The 23,262-nt window shown below is 47.4% G+C and overlaps 1 protein-coding gene across 1 annotated transcript in view; it reads right to left on the bottom strand.

The window, feature by feature from the left end:
• TTC17 (tetratricopeptide repeat domain 17) overlaps window positions 1-18,204 on the bottom strand; it is a 53,995-nt gene extending 35,791 nt beyond the window's left edge. The window contains exons 1-7 of the mRNA XM_069965141.1: window positions 18,007-18,204; window positions 6,491-6,580; window positions 6,236-6,405; window positions 4,719-4,830; window positions 3,679-3,810; window positions 3,138-3,247; window positions 2,890-3,055 (exon numbers count right to left, since the gene is read on the bottom strand). Of these exons, the coding sequence (XP_069821242.1) occupies window positions 2,890-3,055; window positions 3,138-3,247; window positions 3,679-3,810; window positions 4,719-4,830; window positions 6,236-6,405; window positions 6,491-6,580; window positions 18,007-18,201 (975 nt within the window). The 5' untranslated portion in view covers window positions 18,202-18,204. The remainder of the gene's footprint in view (window positions 1-2,889; window positions 3,056-3,137; window positions 3,248-3,678; window positions 3,811-4,718; window positions 4,831-6,235; window positions 6,406-6,490; window positions 6,581-18,006) is intronic.
• Window positions 18,205-23,262: the final 5,058 nt, after the last annotated feature.

Genomic DNA, 23,262 nt, shown 5'->3' with positions numbered 1-23,262 from the left:
TGGTAGCATGGATACTAGAGATGAGCGAACCTGGAGCATGCTCGAGTCCATCCAAACCCGATCGTTCGGCATTTGATTAGTGGTGGCTGCTGAAGTTGGATAAAGCCCTAAGGCTATGTGGAAATCATGGATATAGTCATTGGCTGTATCCATGTTTTCCAGACAACCTTAGACCTTTATCCCAGTTCAGCGGCCCCTGCTAATCAAATGCCGATCGTTCGAATTCGGATGGACTCGAACCCGGTTCGCTCATCTCTAATGGATACATATATAAAGTAGCATGATGCAGGACTGATGAATTCAGGTTCATACCGACGAAACACGTGGGAAAGGGTAGTGCCAGGATCGGGAGCTGGAGCAAAAGTCAGGAAAATCTAACCAGATTTCTTATCAGGAAATACGGATAGATTTCCTGATACATTCTATCAGGCACAGACACCTATTGGGAAAGATGTCCGTGGGGTATAGGTCTGGAATTCTGGAACAGATGCACCATATAGGTGCATCTGGAATCTGTCCAGAATTACAGATGTGCTGCTAGCCAGACCGGGCCAGTGGCAGCACATGGACAAGTGCCAGCAGGTGCTATGCCAGGCTCTTTAACTGTACCCGCTGCAAATTGTTTAAATTGTCACTGGCCAGAAAGCTACATTTCCCATCATGCATTTCCCTGATTGGTCCATTTATGTACTTACCCCCCTTAGCTTTCTTTCCCGCCCACTGCTGTCATTACTATTGCACAGTAACACAGGACTGTTTTATCACTTATTTTGCATCACATTACCCCAATATGTATTCTATACTAACTGATGGTGTAGCAGAGGTGACACACGCATGGGTGTATATACATGCTGAATAATGGGTATCTGTTTACCGGTGGTGAGGGGTGTAGTAGGCTCGGGGACAGGTGTAAGTATAAGGAAGCAGCACTTTAAAATTCACTAGCAGTGATCAGCAGATGAGGTCTCCTGGGGGGCTGGGTTACCAAGTCAATAGACAGCTAACCCGGACCCCACAGAGGAGATCACATGTCCTGTGTCTACAAAGGGGGGGTAGCAGCGAGTGGTCAGAGTGGACACGGAGAAGAGAATATTAGACGTCCAGAGCGGGTATGAAAAGAAAAAAAAAACAAACACAGGGAGAGGGTGCAGGATAGGCTATACATATATATTAGACATAGGGTGGTATTGGAAAGGGGATAATTTAGAATATTGTTTTTGTTACCCAGATAACCCCTTCAAGTCTTTGATGACCACAAGATGATGTCTTGTCAGTGGGGTAAAAGTAGCCTGGGACTGTGTAGAATACCACAACTGTTGCATGACAGCAGGGACCCATTTGTACCTATCAAGAGCAGAGAAACCTTCCATCCTTGTAGTTTAAACCCTTAGATGCTGCGGACAAATTGTGATTGTGTTTAAAGTCTGGTTAAATTTTTTTATTAAAATATTGTATTGTCCCCCAAAAGTTATACAAATGACCAATATACAATTATTACGGGAAATGCTTATTAAGTGCTTTTTTCCCTGTACTTACTACTGCATCAAGGTGTCACTTCCTGGCTAACACGGTGATGTCACTTCCTGGCTAACACGGTGATGTCACTTCCTCGCTAACACGGTGATGTCACTTCCTCGCTAACACGGTGATGTCACTTCCTGGCTAACACGGTGATGTCACTTCCTGGATAACAGGGTGATGTCACTTCCTGGATAACACGGTGATGTCACTTCCTGGATAACACGGTGATGTCACGCCCTGACTCCCAGAGCTGTGTGGGCTGTCGCTGCTGGAGAGGATGATGGCAGGGGGACACTGAGGGACACAGGGCACTGGAGGGACACTGAGCACCCCCCTGCCATCATCCTCTCCAGCAGCCACAGCCCTGGGAGTCAGGGCGGAACATCACCATGTTATCCAGGACGTGACATCACCATGTTATCCAGGACGTGACATCACCATGTTATCCAGGACGTGACATCACCATGTTATCCAGGACGTGAAGCCTTAATGTAGTAGTAAGTGCAGGGAAAAAAAGCATTTCATAAGCATTTCCCGTAATAAGTGTATATTGGTGATTTGTATAACTTTTGTGGGGCAATACAATACTTTAATAAAAATTTACGCCAGACTTCTCCTTTAAGCTGTTTTTGGTCTTCTGTCATTCCTCAGCACCAGGGTTACACAATCACTGAGATGCAGATGGATTTCTATGGCAGCAGGGGGTCTAATGAAAGCCCCCAGGTATGCCATATATATGTGTGCCTACTCGGCTGTGCCTCCAGCAAGGCCAGTTAGATCGCCTATTAACGTTATGTTGACAGAATAACACACTGCACTATACGGGTAGTACAGTATATTAGATTAGTGATTAGAAAACTGCATGTCAGAGCCCCTTTATGGGACTAAAAAAAAAGTTAAACAAAATTATTATTATTATTATTATTATTAAAAAATCTCCAGGCTTCCAGTACTTATCAGCTGCTGCATGTCCTGCGGGAGGTGGTGTATTCATTCCAGTCTGACACAGTGCTCTCTGCTGCCAACTCTGTCCAGAGCAGGAGAGGTTTTTTATAGGGATTTACTACTGCTCTGGACAGTTCCTGACATGGACAGAGGTGGCAGCAGAGAGCACTGTGTAAGACTGGAGAGAATACACCACTTCCTACAGGACATACAGCAGCTGATAAGTACTGGAAGACTGGAGATTTTTAAACAGACTTAATGAAATCTCTGGCATCGGTTGATTCGAAAGAAAAAAAAAAAAATTAGCTGGAGTACCCCTTTAAATACAATTCGAAACTTAAAGTCAGAATTTCTGGATGATCAGATGATGGATTTTACAGAATAATACAGTCATCACTTGAGTGAGGCCAACAGTATACTCACTGCATATATATTCCCCAGGGTGTAGTGGCTAATCAAGGAGTCAGGGGACACGTCCAGTCCCGGAGCCACATCCAGTGCAGCATGAACCAGAATAGCAGCATCGGCTGAGAAATGTGCGCGGTGCAGGACATTGGCCAGGTTCAGAAGTGCAACGTCCTTGTTGTGCCTGTAGGGGGAGTGGTCTAGTGTTAGGACACACATAACTCATCATGACGTATAAGGTTATACTCTAATTTTCTGTGCGTTACCTTGAAGAAAAGTGCAGTGCTCTCATGGCGCATTCCACCACATGGAACGGCTCGTTCTTCATTCTCCAGTAAAATGACGCTATGTTATAGAGGACCCAGGAAGTTGTATTCTGCAAAGCACACAGTAATAGGGTGAGGTGTCGTCTAACCATTGGGAGGGGGAAGCTGCAGCAAAACTACAATTCCTATTGCCTTGGTTGTCTACGCATGATAGGAGTTGTAGTTTTGCAAAAGCTGGAGCAGGGGTAGGGAACCTTGGCTCTCCAGCTGTTGCAAAACTACAACTCCAATCATGCCTGTCCAGGCATAATGGGAGTTGTAGTTTTGCCAAGGTTTCCTACTCCTGAGCAGGAGGGTTGCCAATAGAGGGCGCCAAACTTCTGACCCTCCAGCTGTTGCAAAACAACAATTCCCAACATGCCTGGAAAGCCAAAGCTAAAGCTTTGGCTGTCCAGGCATGATGGGAATTGTAGTTTTGCACCAGCCGGAGGGCCGCAGGTTGGAGACCATTGATGTAAAGTAACTTCACGCTTCTCCTTACCTTAACAAGGGCCTCATATATTCTATGACCTATGTCATCCATAGTCAGCCCCATCTTATAAGACAAGGCGGTAAATATTGCATCTTCTTTAGGTAGCAGCGGAGCGGAAAGGTTCTTCCTCTCCTGAATTCCCTGCAGAAAAATTGAAGCAAAATATTATGTCAACCACAGGATGATTACAGACATAGGATACCATGTACAACTGTCTACCATGGATACCATGTTCTACTGTGCCACCATTGACCTTAGGATGTGTGCGGTATTGCAGCTCAGTTACACTAAAGTGAATGGAGTTGAATTGTAATACCACACACAGCCTGAGGACAGACGTGGCGCTGTTCTTACAAGAACGTTTATTTTTTAAAGGGTTGTCCACTTTTTTTATTATTATTTCAAATCAATTGGTGCCAAAGTTTTGTAATTTACTTCTATTAAAAAAAAAATTATAAATTTTACAGTATTCCAGTATTTATCAGCTGCTGTGTGTCCTACATGAAGAGGCGTATTATTTCCAGTCTCTGCTTCCACCTCTGTCCATGTCAGGAACTGTCCAGATCACGAGAGGTTTCTATAGGGGATTTGCTGCTGCTCCGGACAGTTCCTGACATAGACAGAGGTGGCAGCAGAGACTGGAAAGAATACACCACTTCATGCAGGACATACAGCAGCTGATAAGTACTGGAAGTCTGGAGATTTTTAACAGAAGTAAATTACAAATCTCTGGCACCAGTTGATTTGAAAAAAAAACAAAACATTTTTACCTTTAACCTTGGATAAGCCCTTTTATTATATCAGGTAGGGTCAAATGATAAAATGCCCTCTGCCTGCAGCCACCACCAGAGGGAGCTCATTCCATTATGAACTATTTATTAGAAAATAAAACGTTACAACTCTATTTATACAACACAGGGTAACACTGGTACAGATAACTTATATCTAAGCTACGACAGGTGACACGAGATGAGGTGCTATAAGCCGCTGCTCCTCTTTATATACTCAGATTGCTTCTCACTGTTGGTTTAATGTCAAAAAGTTTGTACCCGAAGGTGCTGAAAGGCGTGAATGCTGAAAGGAAGCTCTATGATACGGGTGCAGTCAGGCTGCTGGAGATCTGGAGGTAAGGGACTGTGCGTATCCACGTAATCTTCAGGGCTGGAAATGAAAACAACATGATCAGGAATCACTCTGGATAGAACAGAACAAGTTAATTTTTTCACCCAATTTATTAAAGAAGATATCACCGTTCTCATTATAATCCTTGAGAATTTGGGGTCATGATACATGGTTGCTTTCTTCCAAACAGCGTCATTCTTGTCCTCAGTTTGGCTACGGTATTGCAGCTCAGTCTCACTGAAGTGAGTAGAGCTGGATTGTAATACCACACACAACCTGAGCACGCTGGGGTGGCGCTGTTTTATTACAAGAAAATAGCTGTGTTTTTTCAAATCTTGGGGTTACCCCTTGAAGTCCCATCACTCTTCAGGAAAATCTGGATAGATTTCCTGATCCATAGGTTTCTATTGGGCACAGACACCATTCAGGAAATTTCCCTGAAGGGTGTCTGTGTCAGAAAGGGGCCTGAAAATTATAGATCCGAAATTGTCACATAGTACTCTATGGGGACATTGAGAATTCCGGACAGCTCCGGATGTACATATGGAATCTGGGTGCTGTCACTTGCCCTTTAACTGTACATGCTCCTAATCAGAAGAGCACACAGTATAATGCAGCGCGGTGTTTGACAGGAAAAGGAGACGCTGGCTCCCAGCCCTGTCAATGAGCCCTGTCAATCACCCAGAGACAGCATTATGCCTCTGGCCACAAGAGGGTGCTCCCTTGCCCCCAGCACTGTGTCGCACGAGTGACATCACTTGTGCGCTTGCAGAGCCAGAAGATAGCGGGAGGAGCCGACCGGAAGCACCGCTGCAGCAGGTGAGTATGCTTTTTTTTTTCATGGGCAAATGGGCATGTAAGCGTGAAGGGGGCCTTAAAGGGGAAGTATCAGCAGGTTAAATAACTAACACAGGGCGCTGAGGATGAAAGAAAGTCTATTACCTGCATCCTCTGCGCCATTGCAGTGCTAGTTATGCTGGAATCTTCTGCCGGTAAGCAGTTAGGAGGGAGCACTGCCCCAAGCACCAGTCACCTGCCCCCATATTGATAATTATAAGAGGGGGCAGGTGGCCAAAGATTTGTAGTTTACCTTAATTAAAAAAAATCTCCAGTCTTCCTCTACTTATCAGCTGCTGTATGTCCAGCAGGAAGTGGTGTTTTCTTTCCAGTCTGACACAGTGCTCTCTGCTGCCACCTCTGTCCATGTCAGGAACTGTCCAGAGCAGCAGCAAATCCCCATAGAAAACCTCTGCTACTCTGGACAGTTCCTGACATAGACAGAGGTGGCAGCAAAGATCAATGTGTCAAATTGTAGAGAATACACCACTTCCTGCAGGACATACAGCAGCTGATAAGACTGGATATTTTTAAAATTTCTGCTGAACTAACCCTTTAAACACATAACTACACAGAGCCAAAGGAGCAGCAGTGATAGACACAGTACCTGATATTCTTGTCCTCGAGCCGGATGTACGTCCCGTCATACAGGTCCATATCGCCCAGGGGCACTTTGGCCAGGACACAATCGGGATCATCTTTGTAGTGTCTCTGCTCCAGACCAGTGTCCCGATCTTCATTCTCCTCAATATGAATTTTCTGTGCGACGAGATGTTTCTGCGGGAATAAGAGGCCGACAGGTGAAAAGCAAGAAACAGGGGAAGAGGTCAGAGACACCACAGGGGAGAGAGAAGAAAGTCACCTCTAGCTCCTTCAGATAACCAACAGTTGTCTCCTGTCTCATGAGGATCACCAGATCGTGAGGGTGCTTCAGGTTCATAGGGGAGTCCACCTGCAACACAGGAGAGCAGTGAGATACATGGAGAGAGGACAGAGAGAGAGAGAGACACTAACCACATGCTGATAGCAGAGGAATCATCCAAAGATACATGTAATTATATCAGCTGTAGTGTAATTATATTCTTGTACATAGGGGGCAGTATTATAGTAGTTATATTCCTGTATATAGGAGCAGTATTATAGTAGTTATATTCCTGTATATAGGAGCAGTATTATAGTAGTTATATTCTTGTATATAGGGGCAGTATTATAGTAGTTATATTCTTGTATATAGGGGCAGTGTTATAGTAGTTATATTCCTGTATATAGGAGCAGTATTATAGTAGTTATATCCCTGTATATAGGGGGCAGTATTATAGTAGTTATATGCTTGTATATAGGAGCAGTATTATAGTAGTTATATTCCTGTATATAGGAGCAGTATTACAGTAGTTATATTCCTGTATATAGGAGCAGTATTATAGTAGTTATATTCCTGTATATAGGAGCAGTATTATAGTAGTTATGCGGTTCAGGGAAGAAACAGAGTGCTGCACCTCACACCTATGGCTGATACTAGTGCCGCTTGGCTAAATAAAAAACACATCAGAATTTTGTGTATGAATTGATCAAGCCATACTGCCCCATGTACCTCGCGCCGGTATCTGATACACATGGGTCCCTACACTAAGTCCACACCGTGCCAGTCAGTGGCCACCAACCCCGCAGGCGTGCACAGCCAGGGAACGGGTGCCATGGGACGGCCCTGCGACCCCCATGCCACAGGACCAGACCCAAAAACACCACACCAGAACCCAGCCAGCACCGCCGGCGGAGAAGGTCGCCCCCAAACAGCACAAGTCTGGATAAGGTATTACACTCACCATAGCTGCAGCAAACAGAATGGGAAAAAACAGGAGGGATTAAAACCATGAGCACTCAGGTGTCTCCTGCTAATTGCGGTCATGTGGGTCTCACCAGGAGGAGTGCAAAACACAGAGAAAAGAGAGAAACAAAATGCGGTTCAGGGAAGAAACAGAGTGCTGCACCTCACACCTATGGCTGATACTAGTGCCGCTTGGCTAAATAAAAAACACATCAGAATTTTGTGTATGAATTGATCAACCATAGTTGGGATGTGCAGCCGTTCCATTCTCTCCAGTTCGTGTTTTACAGTTCTCCCTCTCTGAACAGCTAGCACTCCTTTGTAAGACCCACATGACCAAAATTAGCAGGATATGCCTGTGCTCACATGTCTGGACCCTATGTCTTCCCCATTCTGTGAGAGCAGCAATGGTAAGTGTAATACCATATCCATACTTGTGTCGTTTGGGGGCAGCCTTCCCCGCCGGTGGTGCTGGCTGGGTTTTGGTGGGGCTTTTTGGGTCTGGTCCTGTGACATTGGGGTTGCAGGGCCGTTCCATGGCCTCCCTTCCCTGTATGTGCACGCTTTGCGGGGTTGGCGGTCGCTGACCGACACGGTGTGGAGTTAGCGTAGGGACCCGTGTGGACCAGAGGACCTGCGCGGTGGTATACGGGGCAATATGGCTTGATCAATTCATATACAGACACTCTGGTGTTGATTTTTAATATAGGCCTAGCGGCATTAGTATCAGCCATAGATGGGATGTGCAGCCGTTCCACTCTCTCCAGTTCGTGTATTATAGTAGTTATATTCCTGTATATAGGAGCAGTATTATAGTAGTTATATCCCTGTATATAGGAGCAGTATTGTAGTAGTTATATTCTTGTACATAGGGAGCAGTATTATAGTAGTTATGACATGGAGAGAAAGGAACGGCTGCACATCCCCTCTATGGCTGATACTAATGCCGCTTGGCCTATTTTAAAAATCAACACCAGGGTGTCTGTATATAATTTGATCAAGCCATATTGCCCTGTGTACCATGTGCAGGTCCCCTGGTTCACACGGGTCCCTACGCTAACTCACCACTGTGTCGGTCAGTGACCGCCACCCCCGCAAAGCGTGCACATGCAGGGAAGGGAGGCCATGGAATTGGCCTGCAACCCCTATGTCACAGGACCAGACCCAAGCTGCCCCACAGGAACCCGGCCAGCACCACTGGCGGGGGAGGCTGCCCCCAAACAACACAAGTGTGAATATGGTTATATGGTACAATTATTCCCCATTCTGTGTGAGCAGCAGTGGTGGTGAGTGTAATACCATATTTATACTTGTGGTGTTCGGGGGCAGCCTTCCCCGACGGTGGTGCTGGCTGGGACTTTGGGTCTGGTCCTGTGACATGGGGGTTGCAGGGCCGTTCCATGGCCTCCCTTCTCTGTATGTGCACGCTTTGCAGGGTTGGCGGTCACTGACCGACACGGTGTGGAGTTAGCGTAGGGACCCGTGTGAACCAGGGGACCTGCACGTGGTACACGGGGCTATTATGGTTTGATCAAATTATATACAGACACCCTGGTGTTGAGTTTTAAAATAGGCCTAGCGGCATTAGTATCAGCCATAGATGGGATGTGCAGCCGCTCCTTTCTCTCCATGTTGTGTATTATAGTGGTTATATTCTTGTATATAGGGGCAGTATTATAGTAGTTATATTCTTGTATATAGGGGCAGTATTATAGTAGATATATTCTTGTATATAGGAGCAGTATTATAGTAGTTATATTCCTGTATATAGGAGCAGTATTATAGTAGTTATGCGGTTCAGGGAAGAAACAGAGTGCTGCACCTCACACCTATGGCTGATACTAGTGCCGCTTGGCTAAATAAAAAACACATCAGAATTTTGTGTATGAATTGATCAAGCCATACTGCCCCATGTACCTCGTGCCGGTATCTGATACACATGGGTCCCTACACTAAGTCCACACCGTGCCAGTCAGTGGCCACCAACCCCGCAGGCGTGCACAGCCAGGGAACGGGGGCCATGGGACGGCCCTGCGACCCCCATGCCACAGGACCAGACCCAAAAACACCACACCAGAACCCGGCCAGCACCGCCGGCGGAGAAGGTCGCCCCCAAGCAGCACAAGTCTGGATAAGGTATTGCGCTCACCATAGCTGCAGCAAACAGAATGGGAAAAAACAGGAGGGATTAAAACCATGTGCACTCAGGTGTCTCCTGCTAATTGCGGTCATGTGGGTCTCACCAGGAGGAGTGCAATACACGGAGAAAAGAGAGAAACAAAATGCGGTTCAGGGAAGAAACAGAGTGCTGCACCTCACACCTATGGCTGATACTAGTGCCGCTTGGCTAAATAAAAAACACATCAGAATTTTGTGTATGAATTGATCAAGCCATACTGCCCCATGTACCTCGTGCCGGTATCTGATACACATGGGTCCCTACACTAAGTCCACACCGTGCCAGTCAGTGGCCACCAACCCCGCAGGCGTGCACAGCCAGGGAACGGGGGCCATGGGACGGCCCTGCGACCCCCATGCCACAGGACCAGACCCAAAAACACCACACCAGAACCCGGCCAGCACCGCCGGCGAAGAAGGTCGCCCCCAAGCAGCACAAGTCTGGATAAGGTATTGCGCTCACCATAGCTGCAGCAAACAGAATGGGAAAAAACAGGAGGGATTAAAACCATGTGCACTCAGGTGTCTCCTGCTAATTGCGGTCATGTGGGTCTCTTATAGTAGTTATATTCTTAGTTGGCAGCAGAGAATAAAGGATTACACAGCGGGACCTGTGTGAAAGCCGGTATTCAGAGGTCAGAGAGGTCAGTGCTGGAGATAGCCCGGTGATGTAGCTGATGTAAACTGCTTCTTCATGATAAAAATAATTAGCTATTAGCGCTCGTTTGCTCCTCGTTCCCCGCTCGCTGCTGTCGCTATTCCACGCGGCAGCAGCCAGCGGGTGAGTGCAGGAGGGGGCGCGGGGAGGTGCGGGGGGCTGCCTGGGTGATCGCTAGATCGTCCGGGCAGCCCATAGCATACAGCATCAGTCTGCTGCAGACACTCCTATACCGCGGAGCGATGGCAGCAGATCGCTGCTGTATGAGTCGTTTTGGCTTTCAACATGTTTGAAAGACAAACGAGGCAATGATCAGCCGCCATGAACAATGTCGGCTGATCGTTGCCTTCTATTTCACGGGCGATCGACCGAGTACAGACGATAATTGTTTCGTGGAATAGGGCCTTAACCTACTGACAAAGTCTCTTTAAAGGGAACCAATCATGATGATGAATAAGAATAGTTAGAAAAGCACGTGGGGACCGGCTCGTCCGTCATTAACCCCTGCAGTGCTGTGATCACTGCTGCAGCACTTAACACAGTGACTGTCCGATCGGGACCCACACAGGGTATTGATCCGATTGTTCTATCTGATTGCCGGAGGTCTCTTACCTTCCTCCCGGCAGTCAGATCGGCGATCCATGTATATGGGCAATGATCGCAGATTACACTAACCGATGCTATGTTATGGCATAGCAATGATCAGTGTGTATAATGTAATGTAAAAATGTTAAAGACCCCTATAGGGACATAAAAAGCGTAAAGTTTAAAAAAAAAAATTTAAGTTTTTAAAAACACACCATAGCCCCTCCCCAAATAAAAATTAAATCACCCAACTTTCCCATTTTATAAATAAAACACATAAAAATAAACATAATATACCGTAGCGTGCGCAACTGTCCAATCTATTAAAATAAAACAATATTGTTCCTGCACGGTGAACAGCTTAAACAAAAAGTGGAAAAAAAAAACACCAGAATTGATTATATTTATTAAATTTTTAAAAAATTGATAAAAAGTGATCAATACGTCTCATCTACTTAAATATGGTACTAATAAAAACTAGAGATCATAGCGCCAAAAAATGACACCCCATACATGAAAATATAGAAACGCTTTAAGTCACAATAAGGCCATTGTAACCACACCTATTTGCAAAAAAAAAGTTTTGCTGTTGATAAAAATAGTAAAACATTAGAAAAGCTACATAAACTGCATATCGCCGTATTCAGACCAACCCATAGAATAAAGATATCACGTCAGTTTTACCATAAAGGGCATTACGTACAGGGAACTACCAAAAAATTGCAGAATTGTTCCCCCCCAATTTAACCCCATGAGTGATATTTTTAGTCCTGGATATTCATGAGCACCACGGGGGTAAACAATGAACCGTACCACAATCACAGACATAGGGGTAAACAGTGAGCTGTAGCACAATCACAGACCATAGGGGGACACCGTGTGGTCACCCACAGCAGTAAGTACAATACCAGGAGTCGCCGTAACTCTCACATGACTAGGACTGACTAATCCCCGCTTAGGCCAATCACAGGTCGCGGAGGAACAATGTAGCGATTGGCTGAACGGGAGACCGAAACTGGTACCAGAAGGCATTGGGGGAGCGCAGACAGGCAAGTATGGCTATTTTATTGTTTTTATACTATTACATCACCAGCACTATTACTTATAGCTATGGAGTGCCATACAGTTTAAAGGAGAAGTCCGGCCAAAAGTATTTTTTAATATGTTATCACTTATGGAAAAATAGACAAATTCCTAATGTACAGTAATTATGGGAAATGCACATATATGGCTATTTCCCTTAATTTAGTAGATCCGACAGGCTTCAATTTCTCTAAAAAACTGTGACGTCACGAATCAGGTGTAATTCCTATGGAGTGTCCAGCAGTGGGCGCACTATATGTAAAGGTCTATGTAGCGTATTGTATATACAACTATATGTAATGTGGTGTTAGTGACACTATCACAGGGACACAGGGCATCTCCCTCTCACCCTGTGCTGCCGATGACCAGGCTCACACCGGGAGAGAGGGAGATAGACGGCACAGAGCAGCGAGGGAGAGAGGTGCCTGTGCATCTAACTACCTCCCCCCCTCCCTCCCTGCTCGGTGCGTTTGTGGTGACCTCTGTAGGTGTTATATCGAAGGAGCGGCCGGTCACTTGCTATGTGGTGAAGTGTGACTCCAGTCAGGTGGTGGTCGGCCGAGATACAGCCGGGCCTTAAGATGTTATGTTGTGACGCCAGTGCCGTTTGGGCACACAGGTGTGATGGCACGCCTGCTTGTAGTTTAGAATGCCGGTTGTACCTTGTGGAGAGTGTCCTGTTGGGCTGCTAGTGTAGTCACAGATGGCCAGAGTGGTGTAGTGACCTTCCTGGACTATTGGCACTGCAACCCACTGAAAGGGGAAAAGTCCCAAGGATGTGGTGAACACTGTGTTGGTGTGAGGTGAAGAATTATAGAGTCTCTCATAAATAAGCTTTCTCTTGACAGGGTGCAATAGACTAGATAGTTCCCTTGATAAAGCACTTGATAAGACACTTGAAAATACAGCAACCAGATCTGTGATAGGGATACAGGGAGGAGTACAGTCGTGCTGACTGAGTAGCGAGTTGAGAGATACAAAGAATCAGAGTAGCAGAGAGGAGGATGTCGTGAGAGTTCCAACCCAAGTAGTACTGTGCTCTGCCGGGATTTTGGAAGATGAGGTAAAAGAATACTTAAAAGAAGAGGAGAATACTAGTGCCCGTGTATTGACCTTTGGGTCTTCACATTACCTAATGCCCACCAGTGTCGGGTGACACAAGGCCCCAGACCTTCTCACCCCGGATGAGCAGAATGCTGAGGGTTCCCTGCTGACACCCACACTGCAAGATAGAGTTCCTAGGCTTACTGCAACTTTGCTCTATCTGGATCAGTTGCTAGCTTACTGTTGTCTGTGGATACTGTCCTGCACTGTGACTCTCCTAGTCCACGGCGTGGGTTGAGATGATCTCTGACTTGTCCTCTCTTGTAGGAGTTTAACATTGCATAGTGTTGTGTATAGTAAAAGGAGGAGAAACTGTTAGCTGTGTCTTGTCTTGCTTCCTACCCATACGGGGACCTGACTTAGATTGACTTGCTTGAGAGTATGGGACCTGGCAGAGGGCCAGGGCCCGGAGAGGACCACTGTAGAGAGCTTTCTAGCTTGCATCCTTCCCCTACAACGTCCAACACGAAAGACTCATGCACCTCCTCCACCCATTTGACTTCCTTCCTCAGCATATCTAAGGTGCGCAGTGAGTGGGTGAAGAGTGCAATAGAAGAAGCAAAGAGAGAGGTGAAAGGACAGAAGAAGAACGGAGTCCCATAGGTTCACAGATCCATGTGACACACAAATAAACAATAACCCTTTACATACTTCAGCTGTGCAGCATCTGAGTACAAATATCTGAAACAGCGGCATCTAGTGGCAAAACTTTATCACTACCTTCATCACCACTTAATTACACTAAGTGCAGACTTTCACGAAGGGTGTAACCAATAGCAACACCCATGGGACACATACACACTGTACTACTCCTCCCATCATCTGCTCATATTGCGAGCAGATGATGGGGAAGTAGTACCAGGCCAATCCCCATCACCATAACTGCACTTATGAGAGCCACGCTTTCCCCCGGCAGATGATAAGAGTCACGCTTACCACCACCGCCCCCTGCGTCCTGCCGAGAGCCGCCTGATGTCACCCCTGCATCTCTCATCAACTGCCGGGGGTAAGCGTGGCTCTCATGAGTACGGTGGCGGTTGGTGGATGGAGGGATGTATGCTAGTTGGCGGAATGTGGGGTGGTTATGCAGATGGGGATCAGCCTGGTACTACCCATCATCTGCTCATACTCTAAGCAGATGATGGGAGGAGTAGTACAGAGTGTATGTTTCCCACACACAGAGAAGCTGAACAGAATGATGTATCACTTACATTGTTCTGTGCAGCTGATCCAGAGATCTCCTCCTGAATAACATGGACAATAAGTAGTCCTCTCCATTATGTGCATGAGCTCAGTAGTCCTGGATATTCATGAGAAACAGAAAACTCCACCAGCTGCTAATTGGCAGTTATCTATCCATGCTGTGTATAGGCTGTGTATAGGCATTTAGTTGTCAATCAGGGGATGGAAAGGGGTTTGGCAATAATATTCTCCGGCATATTAGGAGAAAGGCTGAAAATAAGTAATACGTCACTCTATCTAGCATTTCTGTCACTAGTCTATTCTTCCTTAAGGCAACAGAATGTAACCTAGTGACAGGTTCCCTTTAGCCATTTAGCTGCCATACTTACCTGCCCACCCTTCTGTTTGAGTCTCTGGGACACCACTCACTGACGGCCCACTTAGCTAATCACTCCACTGTCCCACCGCATCCAGTGATTGGCTGAGTGAGTGGGCCATCAGTGAGTGGTGTCCTGGAGACCTTAGCAGGAGGGCAGGCAGGTAAGTATGGACTGATTAGTTACATATGTCTTGTCACTACATTCTCACAGCAGAATGAAAACCCACAGCCATAATGCAGGACCATACACCGCAATAGTACCACAGCAGACATCAGATGTCACAGAAAATATCTACTAACAAATCACTGACTGCAAGCTGTGATACTGAAGACCACGAGTCATATATATACACACACATATATATATATATATATATATATATATATATATATATATATATATATATATATATATAAAAAATAATTGGGTTGAACAGCACTGTGCAGACTTAAAGTCAAATGGCTTCCAGCCGATGGGTGCACGTCCTTGGCAGTCGACCCCCGACTCCACAGATAATACAATAAAATGAAGCAGGTAGACGGCACTCCAGTAAAGTAAATAGGTGCAGGTTTATTCACCCGTATACGTACAGCGACGTTTCGACTCAAAAACTGAGTCTTTCTCAAGCAAGTATAAAGTGTCATACATGTGATATTTATACAGAAGGTAACACCCAGAGGGGTATGTCTCTCAATCAGTGATGTCATACATAAACAATGAAAAATTATATACATAAATACATTCATCTAGTGCAGTCACGTGAAAAATGTATACATAGGTATATACTATATTACATAGCGATCCCAGTGAAAAATCTATTGCGCATAGAAGATCCCTTCAAAGTCCTCAAATGTACAAAAATAACAATTGTCCATCATAGAAACGGTTAATCAGGAGGTCGGACTTCACTCACCGCCCTTCTGTGCCGCCAATCCTATTCAGCCGTGGCCATGCTTCATTCAGCGTGTAAACAAGCGGAGTGCGCAAAACAGGATGTACGCAATGTTATGGCTCCACGTGACCACTTGCGATCACGTGACACACTGCGCGCATGCGCTATAACATCATCCCCTGCCAGAGCGCCATCTTGGAGTAGGGAAAAACTCTCCGGTGCCCGAACTGGGTAAAGGTGAATAATGGGAATGAGAGATGAACAAGACGTGCCTCCCAATTTCTGAGATCGTCTCTGCTGCTATGTATGCTTATGCTATGTGTGACAATCTCAGAAATTGGGAGGCACGTCTTGTTCATCTCTCATTCCCTCTAGTCTTTTGCATTATTCACCTTTACCCAGTTCGGGCACCGGAGAGTTTTTCCCTACTCCAAGATGGCGCTCCGGCAGGGGATGATGTTATAGCGCATGCGCGCAGTGTGTCACGTGATCGCAAGTGGTCACGTGGAGCCATAACATTGCGTACATCCTGTTTTGCGCACTCCGCTTGTTTACACGCTGAATGAAGCATGGCCACGGCTGAATAGGATTGGCGGCACAGAAGGGCGGTGAGTGAAGTCCGACCTCCTGATTAACCGTTACTATGATGGACAATTGTTATTTTTGTACATTTGAGGACTTTGAAGGGATCTTCTATGCGCAATAGATTTTTCACTGGGATCGCTATGTAATATAGTATATACCTATGTATACATTTTTCACGTGACTGCACTAGATGAATGTATTTATGTATATAATTTTTCATTGTTTATGTATGACATCACTGATTGAGAGACATACCCCTCTGGGTGTTACCTTCTGTATAAATATCACATGTATGACACTTTGTACTTGCTTGAGAAAGACTCAGTTTTTGAGCCGAAACGTCGCTGTACGTATACGGGTGAATAAACCTGCACCTATTTACTTTACTGGAGTGCCGTCTACCTGCTTCATTTTAATATAAATATAAATATATATATATATATATATATATATATATAGATATAGAGAGAGAGAGAGAGAGAGAGAGAGAGAGATACACACACATTTACACAACTGAGAACTACGCTGTAAAAAAAAAAATGAAAATCCTCCTGTGCTGTCAGTGTCCTGTGCCTTCTCCTTATCCTCCTGTCAGTGTCCTGTGCCTCTCCCTCTCCTCACCCTCCTGTCAGTGCCCCCTCCCCACCCTCCTGTCAGTGTCCTGTGCCTCTTTCCCCTATTCACCCTCCTGTCCGTGTCCTGTGCCTCCTCCTCACCTCCTGTCCGTGTCCTGTGCCTCCTCCTCACCTCCTGTCCGTGTCCTGTGCCTCCTCCTCACCTCCTGTCAGTGTCCTGTGCCTCCTCCCCACCTCCTGTCCCTGTCCTGTGCCTCCTCCTCACCTCCTGTCAGTGTCCTGTGCCTCTTTCCCCTCCTCACCTCCTGTCAGTGTCCTGTGCCTCCTCCTCACCTCCTGTCAGTGTCCTGTGCCTCCTCCTCACCTCCTGTCCGTGTCCTGTGCCGCCTCCTCACCTCCTGTCAGTGTCCTGTGCCTCCTCCTCACCTCCTGTCAGTGTCCTGTGCCTCCTCCTCACCTCCTGTCAGTGTCCTGTGCCTCTTTCCCCTCCTCACCTCCTGTCAGTGCCCTGTGCCTCTTTCCCCTCCTCACCTCCTGTCAGTGCCCTGTGCCTCTTTCCCCTCCTCACCTCCTGTCAGTGTCCTGTGCCTCTTTCCCCTCCTCACCTCCTGTCAGTGTCCTGTGCCTCCTCCTCACCTCCTGTCAGTGTCCTGTGCCTCCTCCTCACCTCCTGTCAGTGTCCTGTGCCTCTTTCCCCTCCTCCTCACCTCCTGTCAGTGTCCTGTGCCTCCTCCTCACCTCCTGTCAGTGTCCTGTGCCTCCTCCTCACCTCCTGTCAGTGTCCTGTGCCTCCTCCTCACCTCCTGTCAGTGCCCTGTGCCTCTTTCCCCTCCTCCTCACCTCCTGTCAGTGTCCCGTGCCTCCTCCTCACCTCCTGTCAGTGTCCTGTGCCTCCTCCTCACCTCCTGTCAGTGTCCTGTGCCTCCTCCTCACCTCCTGTCAGTGCCCTGTGCCTCTTTCCCCTCCTCCTCACCTCCTGTCAGTGTCCTGTGCCTCCTCCTCACCTCCTGTCAGTGTCCTGTGCCTCCTCCTCACCTCCTGTCAGTGTCCTGTGCCTCCTCCTCACCTCCTGTCAGTGCCCTGTGCCTCTTTCCCCTCCTCCTCACCTCCTGTCAGTGTCCTGTGCCTCCTCCTCACCTCCTGTCAGTGTCCTGTGCCTCTTTCCCCTCCTCACCCCTCCCTGTCCGTGTCCCGTGCCTCCTCCTCACCTCCTGTCAGTGTCCTGTGCCTCCTCCTCACCTCCTGTCAGTGTCCTGTGCCTCCTCCTCACCTCCTGTCAGTGCCCTGTGCCTCTTTCCCCTCCTCACCCCTCCCTGTCAGGTGTCTCTTACCTGTTGCTGGATTTTCCCGTCCTCCGTCACCACCCAGTGTGTTGTGGCCTCTGAGGGCCCCACAGCGCAGAGCAGGGAGAGGATCCCGAGCACACAGGCCCAGCCCTGAGGGGTCCGCACCGCACCCGCCTGCTCTCCGGTCTCGTAGGGATGTTGCGGCCCGCTTCTGCTCTCCGCCATCTTTCCCGCTGACATCACTTCCGCCGCACACGAGGAAACAGGAAGTAGCGCGGCCGCCATCTTGGTAGAGGCAAAAACTTAAAGGAAGCGCCATAAAAAGCTGTGAATTAGAGGCGGTGACCGTGCGGCTGTACAGGTGCGGCAGCAGTAACGGAGAAAAGACGCATGCCACTGTATAGACATCATGCAGAGCTCTAGAAAATGGAATTTGTTACCAATGCCAAAGATATATGACATCTGACCAAAGATGGTGGCAATAGGTTGAGGTGACCTCTTGGTTCCAACATGGACCCAGTACAGCGACCACATATCTGCGCTCATTTCCATCAATGCGACCAATATCCCAGCAGTTAGGTCACTTGCAGCGACTCACATTATAAAATGCGACGACACAAGGCGACATTACAATCTTCAGTATGTAGCGTGGCCAAATAGCTGCTGCACCACGGCCGTCTGATGGGCCTCGCCAGTTTGGGACGTTGTATCTGTTGATAGACATACAGGGCACGTCGCACAGTATCCCAGTTTTTAGGCTTAACATGAATGCAAGTTGCATCTGACCACAGCCATGACGTGTCGCAAAGCCAACAACGGCCATGTTGTATCTCGGCCAGTAATAAGGAATGCGGCTGCGTCACAACCATCAGCCTGGCTTCCAGCATTGACCTCAATAGAACCGGTTTGGCCGCTTTTCCTCCATGTGAAAGTTATGTGACTGCGTGTCGGAGACCAATGACACATAGTTTGGTTGCCCGACCCACGTCACCCCATCACCTAATACTGCTAATACTCCAGCACGTTTGGACTTTGGCTGTCCAGGCATGATGGGAATTGTAGTTTTGCAGGTCAGTCAACTGTACCATAAGGGGTTTGGGTGGGATTTTGCATCTCTTTTCCATTAAAGTGAATAGAGCTTAATTATAATACTACACACACATCCTCACAACGGGGGTGGTGCTGTTTTTGCAAGAAAGTACCCTTTTTTTTTTTCCTGATCTAGGATAATCCCTTTAAGAGATTAAGCCCTGATCATGATATATTAAATTGTTTTTTAAAGCACCCTTTATTGCAGAATGCTGTACATAACAAGGGGTTAATATACAATCCAAGAAAAACTGCATGCTCTTGAAGGTTGTGATGGTGGGCGAAAGTGGAATAGTGATGCGCGGCCGGCAACCAACGATTTCACAAGCACCATACATTACCTAACCATGATGCAGGTCTTCTCCTGCGCACCTTCTTCCTCCCAGTCCTGCGCGCAGCAGCAGCAGCTTCGGTGCAGCCTGTCTGAGCTGACAGACTGCTCAGCCAAATCACTGGCCAGGACCGCCACGGCCTGTCAGCTCAGACAGGCTGCACCGAAGCTGGGACCGCGATGAAGGAGAAGTGCAGGAGAAGCCCTGCAACATGTGAAGGTATAGTGTTTAAATAAGGGCTGCAAGGACATCGGTAATGATGTCCCTGCAGCCCTCGCTAAACAATTATCGGGCCGGTAAATGAGCACCGATCTAGCAGATCGGCGCTCGTTTACATTCGGGCACCCATCGGCCCATGGAATAGGACCCAGGCTTCACACGATTCGTGCCGCGTTCTGAAGGAGGATGGCAGCACGGATCCCCTAGCCAGAGCTCCCCTGCCGTCAGAGATGTATGGAGGGGGCAGGGTGTGGATAGAGATTACATGGGGGGCTGTATGGGGAGATCAGGTCAGATATAGAGGGGGCAGGGTGTGGATAGAGATTACATGGGGGGCTGTATGAGGAGATCAGGTGAGATATATGGAGGGGGCAGGGTGTGGATAGAGATTACATGGGGGGCTGTATGGGGAGATCAGGTCAGATATAGAGGGGGCAGGGTGTGGATAGAGATTACATGGGGGGCTGTATGGGGAGATCAGGTGAGATGTATGGAGCGGGCAGGGTGTGGATAGAGATTACAAGGGGGGCTGTATGTGGAGATCAGGTCAGAGATGTATGGAGGGGGCAGGGTGTGGATAGAGATTACATGGGGGGCTGTATGGGGAGATCAGGTCAGATATAGAGGGGGCAGGGTGTGGATAGAGATTACATGGGGGGCTGTATGGGGAGATCAGATCAGAGATGTATGGAGGGGGCAGGGTGTGGATAGAGATTACATGGGGGGCTGTATGGGGAGATCAGGTCAGAGATGTATGGAGGGGGCAGGGTGTGGATAGAGATTACATGGGGGGCTGTATGGGGAGATCAGGTCAGATATAGAGGGGGCAGGGTGTGGATAGAGATTAGATGGGGGGCTGTATGGGGAGATCAGGTCAGATATAGAGGGGGCAGGGTGTGGATAGAGATTACATGGGGGGCTGTATGGGGAGATCAGGTCAGATATAGAGGGGGCAGGGTGTGGATAGAGATTACATGGGGGGCTGTATGGGGAGATCAGGTCAGAGATGTATGGAGGGGGGCAGGGTGTGGATAGAGATTACATGGGGGGCTGTATGGGGAGATCAGGTCAGATATAGAGGGGGCAGGGTGTGGATAGAGATTACATGTATGGCTGTATGGGGAGATCAGGTCAGATATATAGAGGGGGCAGGGTGTGGATAGAGATTACATGTATGGCTGTATGGGGAGATCAGGTGAGATGTATGGAGGGGGCAGGGTGTGGATAGAGATTACATGGGGGGCTGTATGGGGAGATCAGGTCAGATATATGGAGGGGGCAGGGTGTGGATAGAGATTACATGGGGGGCTGTATGGGGAGATCAGGTCAGATATAGAGGGGGCAGGGTGTGGATAGAGATTACATGGGGGGCTGTATGGGGAGATCAGGTCAGATATAGAGGGGGCAGGGTGTGGATAGAGATTACATGGGGGGCTGTATGGGGAGATCAGGTCAGAGATGTATAGAGGGGGCAGGGTGTGGATAGAGATTACATGGGGGGCTGTATGGGGAGATTAGGTGAGATGTATGGAGGGGGCAGGGTGTGGATAGAGATTATATATCTGACCTGATCTCCCCATACAGCCCCCCATGTAATCTCTATCCACACCCTGCCCCCTCTATATATCTGACCTGATCTCCCCATACAGCCCCCCATGTAGAGGGGGCAGGGTGTGGATAGAGATTACATGGGGGGCTGTATGGGGAGATCAGGTCAGATATAGAGGGGGCAGGGTGTGGATAGAGATTACATGGGGGGCTGTATGGGGAGATCAGGTCAGAGATGTATGGAGGGGGCAGGGTGTGGATGACCCTGTACTGTGGTCAATAATTCAGAGTAGATTCATTGTGCAATGGGAGCCGGTGAAGGGAATGTCAGAGGGGAGAGGTGGATTAGCCGGACACCAGAGATAAGATTAGACTGGAGTTAGATGGAAGGAAGAGAGGAGGATGTTACAGCAGTACAATGAGGCGTTACACCTTATAAAACAAATTTATTCCAGCACATGGAACTTGTTACAGATCAAAGATGAAAATAATTAAAAATAAAAACCACACACATTCCATCAACAGAAAACTGCAGTGACGTCATACATTGCCAGGAAGGTAACAGGTCAAAGGACGAGAAGGAAGAGGACTAACTGTAGTTATAAATTAACAGAGAATAAAAGCAAAGACCTTGTCAGGAGGCGGCTGCCACACCACTACAACTCCCATCATCCATAGCTCTGCAACAGCTGGAGGAGCACAGACTGGGGACACTGCCCTACAGTATATACGGTGGAAGTGACTAATATAGGATTTAAAGGATTAACAGTGCCACCACTGTCCTGAGGATGTGTGTGGTATTGCAACTTCGCTCCATTAACTTTAGTGTAACTGAGCTGCAATACCACACCCAAACTGAGGACAGGAGTGGTGCTGTTTCGTGAATAAATCAGCCATGTTTCTTAATCTTAAATAACCCCTTTAATCCTTCAAAGTTTTCTTTCCTTCTTAGCTGGCGATTGGTTGTTGTAGTCACATGTCGATACAGACTGGTAGGGACTTTTTAGTGAGCACAAGGTTTCTCCTTATTGTTACTCATTTCAGATTATGTGGCTAGGAAACCCATGCGTGGTCCATGTGTCACTTAAGAAGCCTTAGCGCTAGCACATTACAACTGCGTTATACACGGCCGTATGCTGTTCAACTAAGTTGTCAACTTAATTTCTTGACTGACATTTTAAGGGTTAATCCCGTATCACAAAGGTCACCAATGTTGTGGCTGTCCAGGCATGATGGGAATTGTAGTTTTGCAACAGCTGGAGAGCCGAAGGTTCCCCATCCCTGATCTAGTGCATATACCTGTTCAATTCTTATCAAAGCCTCTCCAAAACGTAAGACACTTAAAGGGGTTATCAAAGGCTAAGAAAAACACAGCTACCTTCTTACAGAAACAGCACCTCCCCTGTCCTCAGGTTGTGTGCGGTATTAAAGCATCATTCAGTTCAATAGAACCAAACTGCAATACCTTACCCAAACTGAGGATAGAAGTGTTGCTGCTCCTCAAACAAAGCAGCCATGTTTTTCGAAGTCTGGATAACCCCTTTAACTTATCCCACTAGCTACCTGAGCATTAGATTTTTACATCAACCATGTCCAACATGCCGTCCAGACTCTGTTTTGTTTTTCTGACACAATGCAGCTCACAAAGTGATAAAAGGGGGTTAACCAGCCTAAGAAATATCATGCAGTGTTTTCCTACTCATAAGGACATGATGAATGGAGCCACAATGTTATCATCTGACTGTATGCAGCAAGGTTGGAGCTCTGTATCGGAACAGAACAGAGACTGATACATGCGGGAGCTGTACATGACACTGATTGATAATAGACGCCTGTTAGGTTAGTCCTGAGACTGTACGTGTGTTCTAAGGCATCGCTGCAGTATTACCATTACCAGATGAGTGTACAGTTGTTTTACTGCTAAAGAGGCCAGGCCGAGAGACTGCTTACATTCATTTATTAAAGGGATAGTCTCCCCCTATCTACAGGGTAGGAGAGAGGATGATCAGTGCAGCTCTGACTGCTGATAAAGAATAAAGACAACACTTTCTGGATTAAAATGTGTGTCCGATCCCAGTCTCTACAAGGCCACACAGAGCGTTACAACGTTCAT

This window comes from Dendropsophus ebraccatus, chromosome 4 (assembly GCF_027789765.1).
Source record: "Dendropsophus ebraccatus isolate aDenEbr1 chromosome 4, aDenEbr1.pat, whole genome shotgun sequence".
NCBI lineage: Eukaryota > Metazoa > Chordata > Amphibia > Anura > Hylidae > Dendropsophus > Dendropsophus ebraccatus.
Note: the sequence above shows the minus strand (reverse complement) of the source record. Positions and strands in the feature narration are given on the sequence as shown.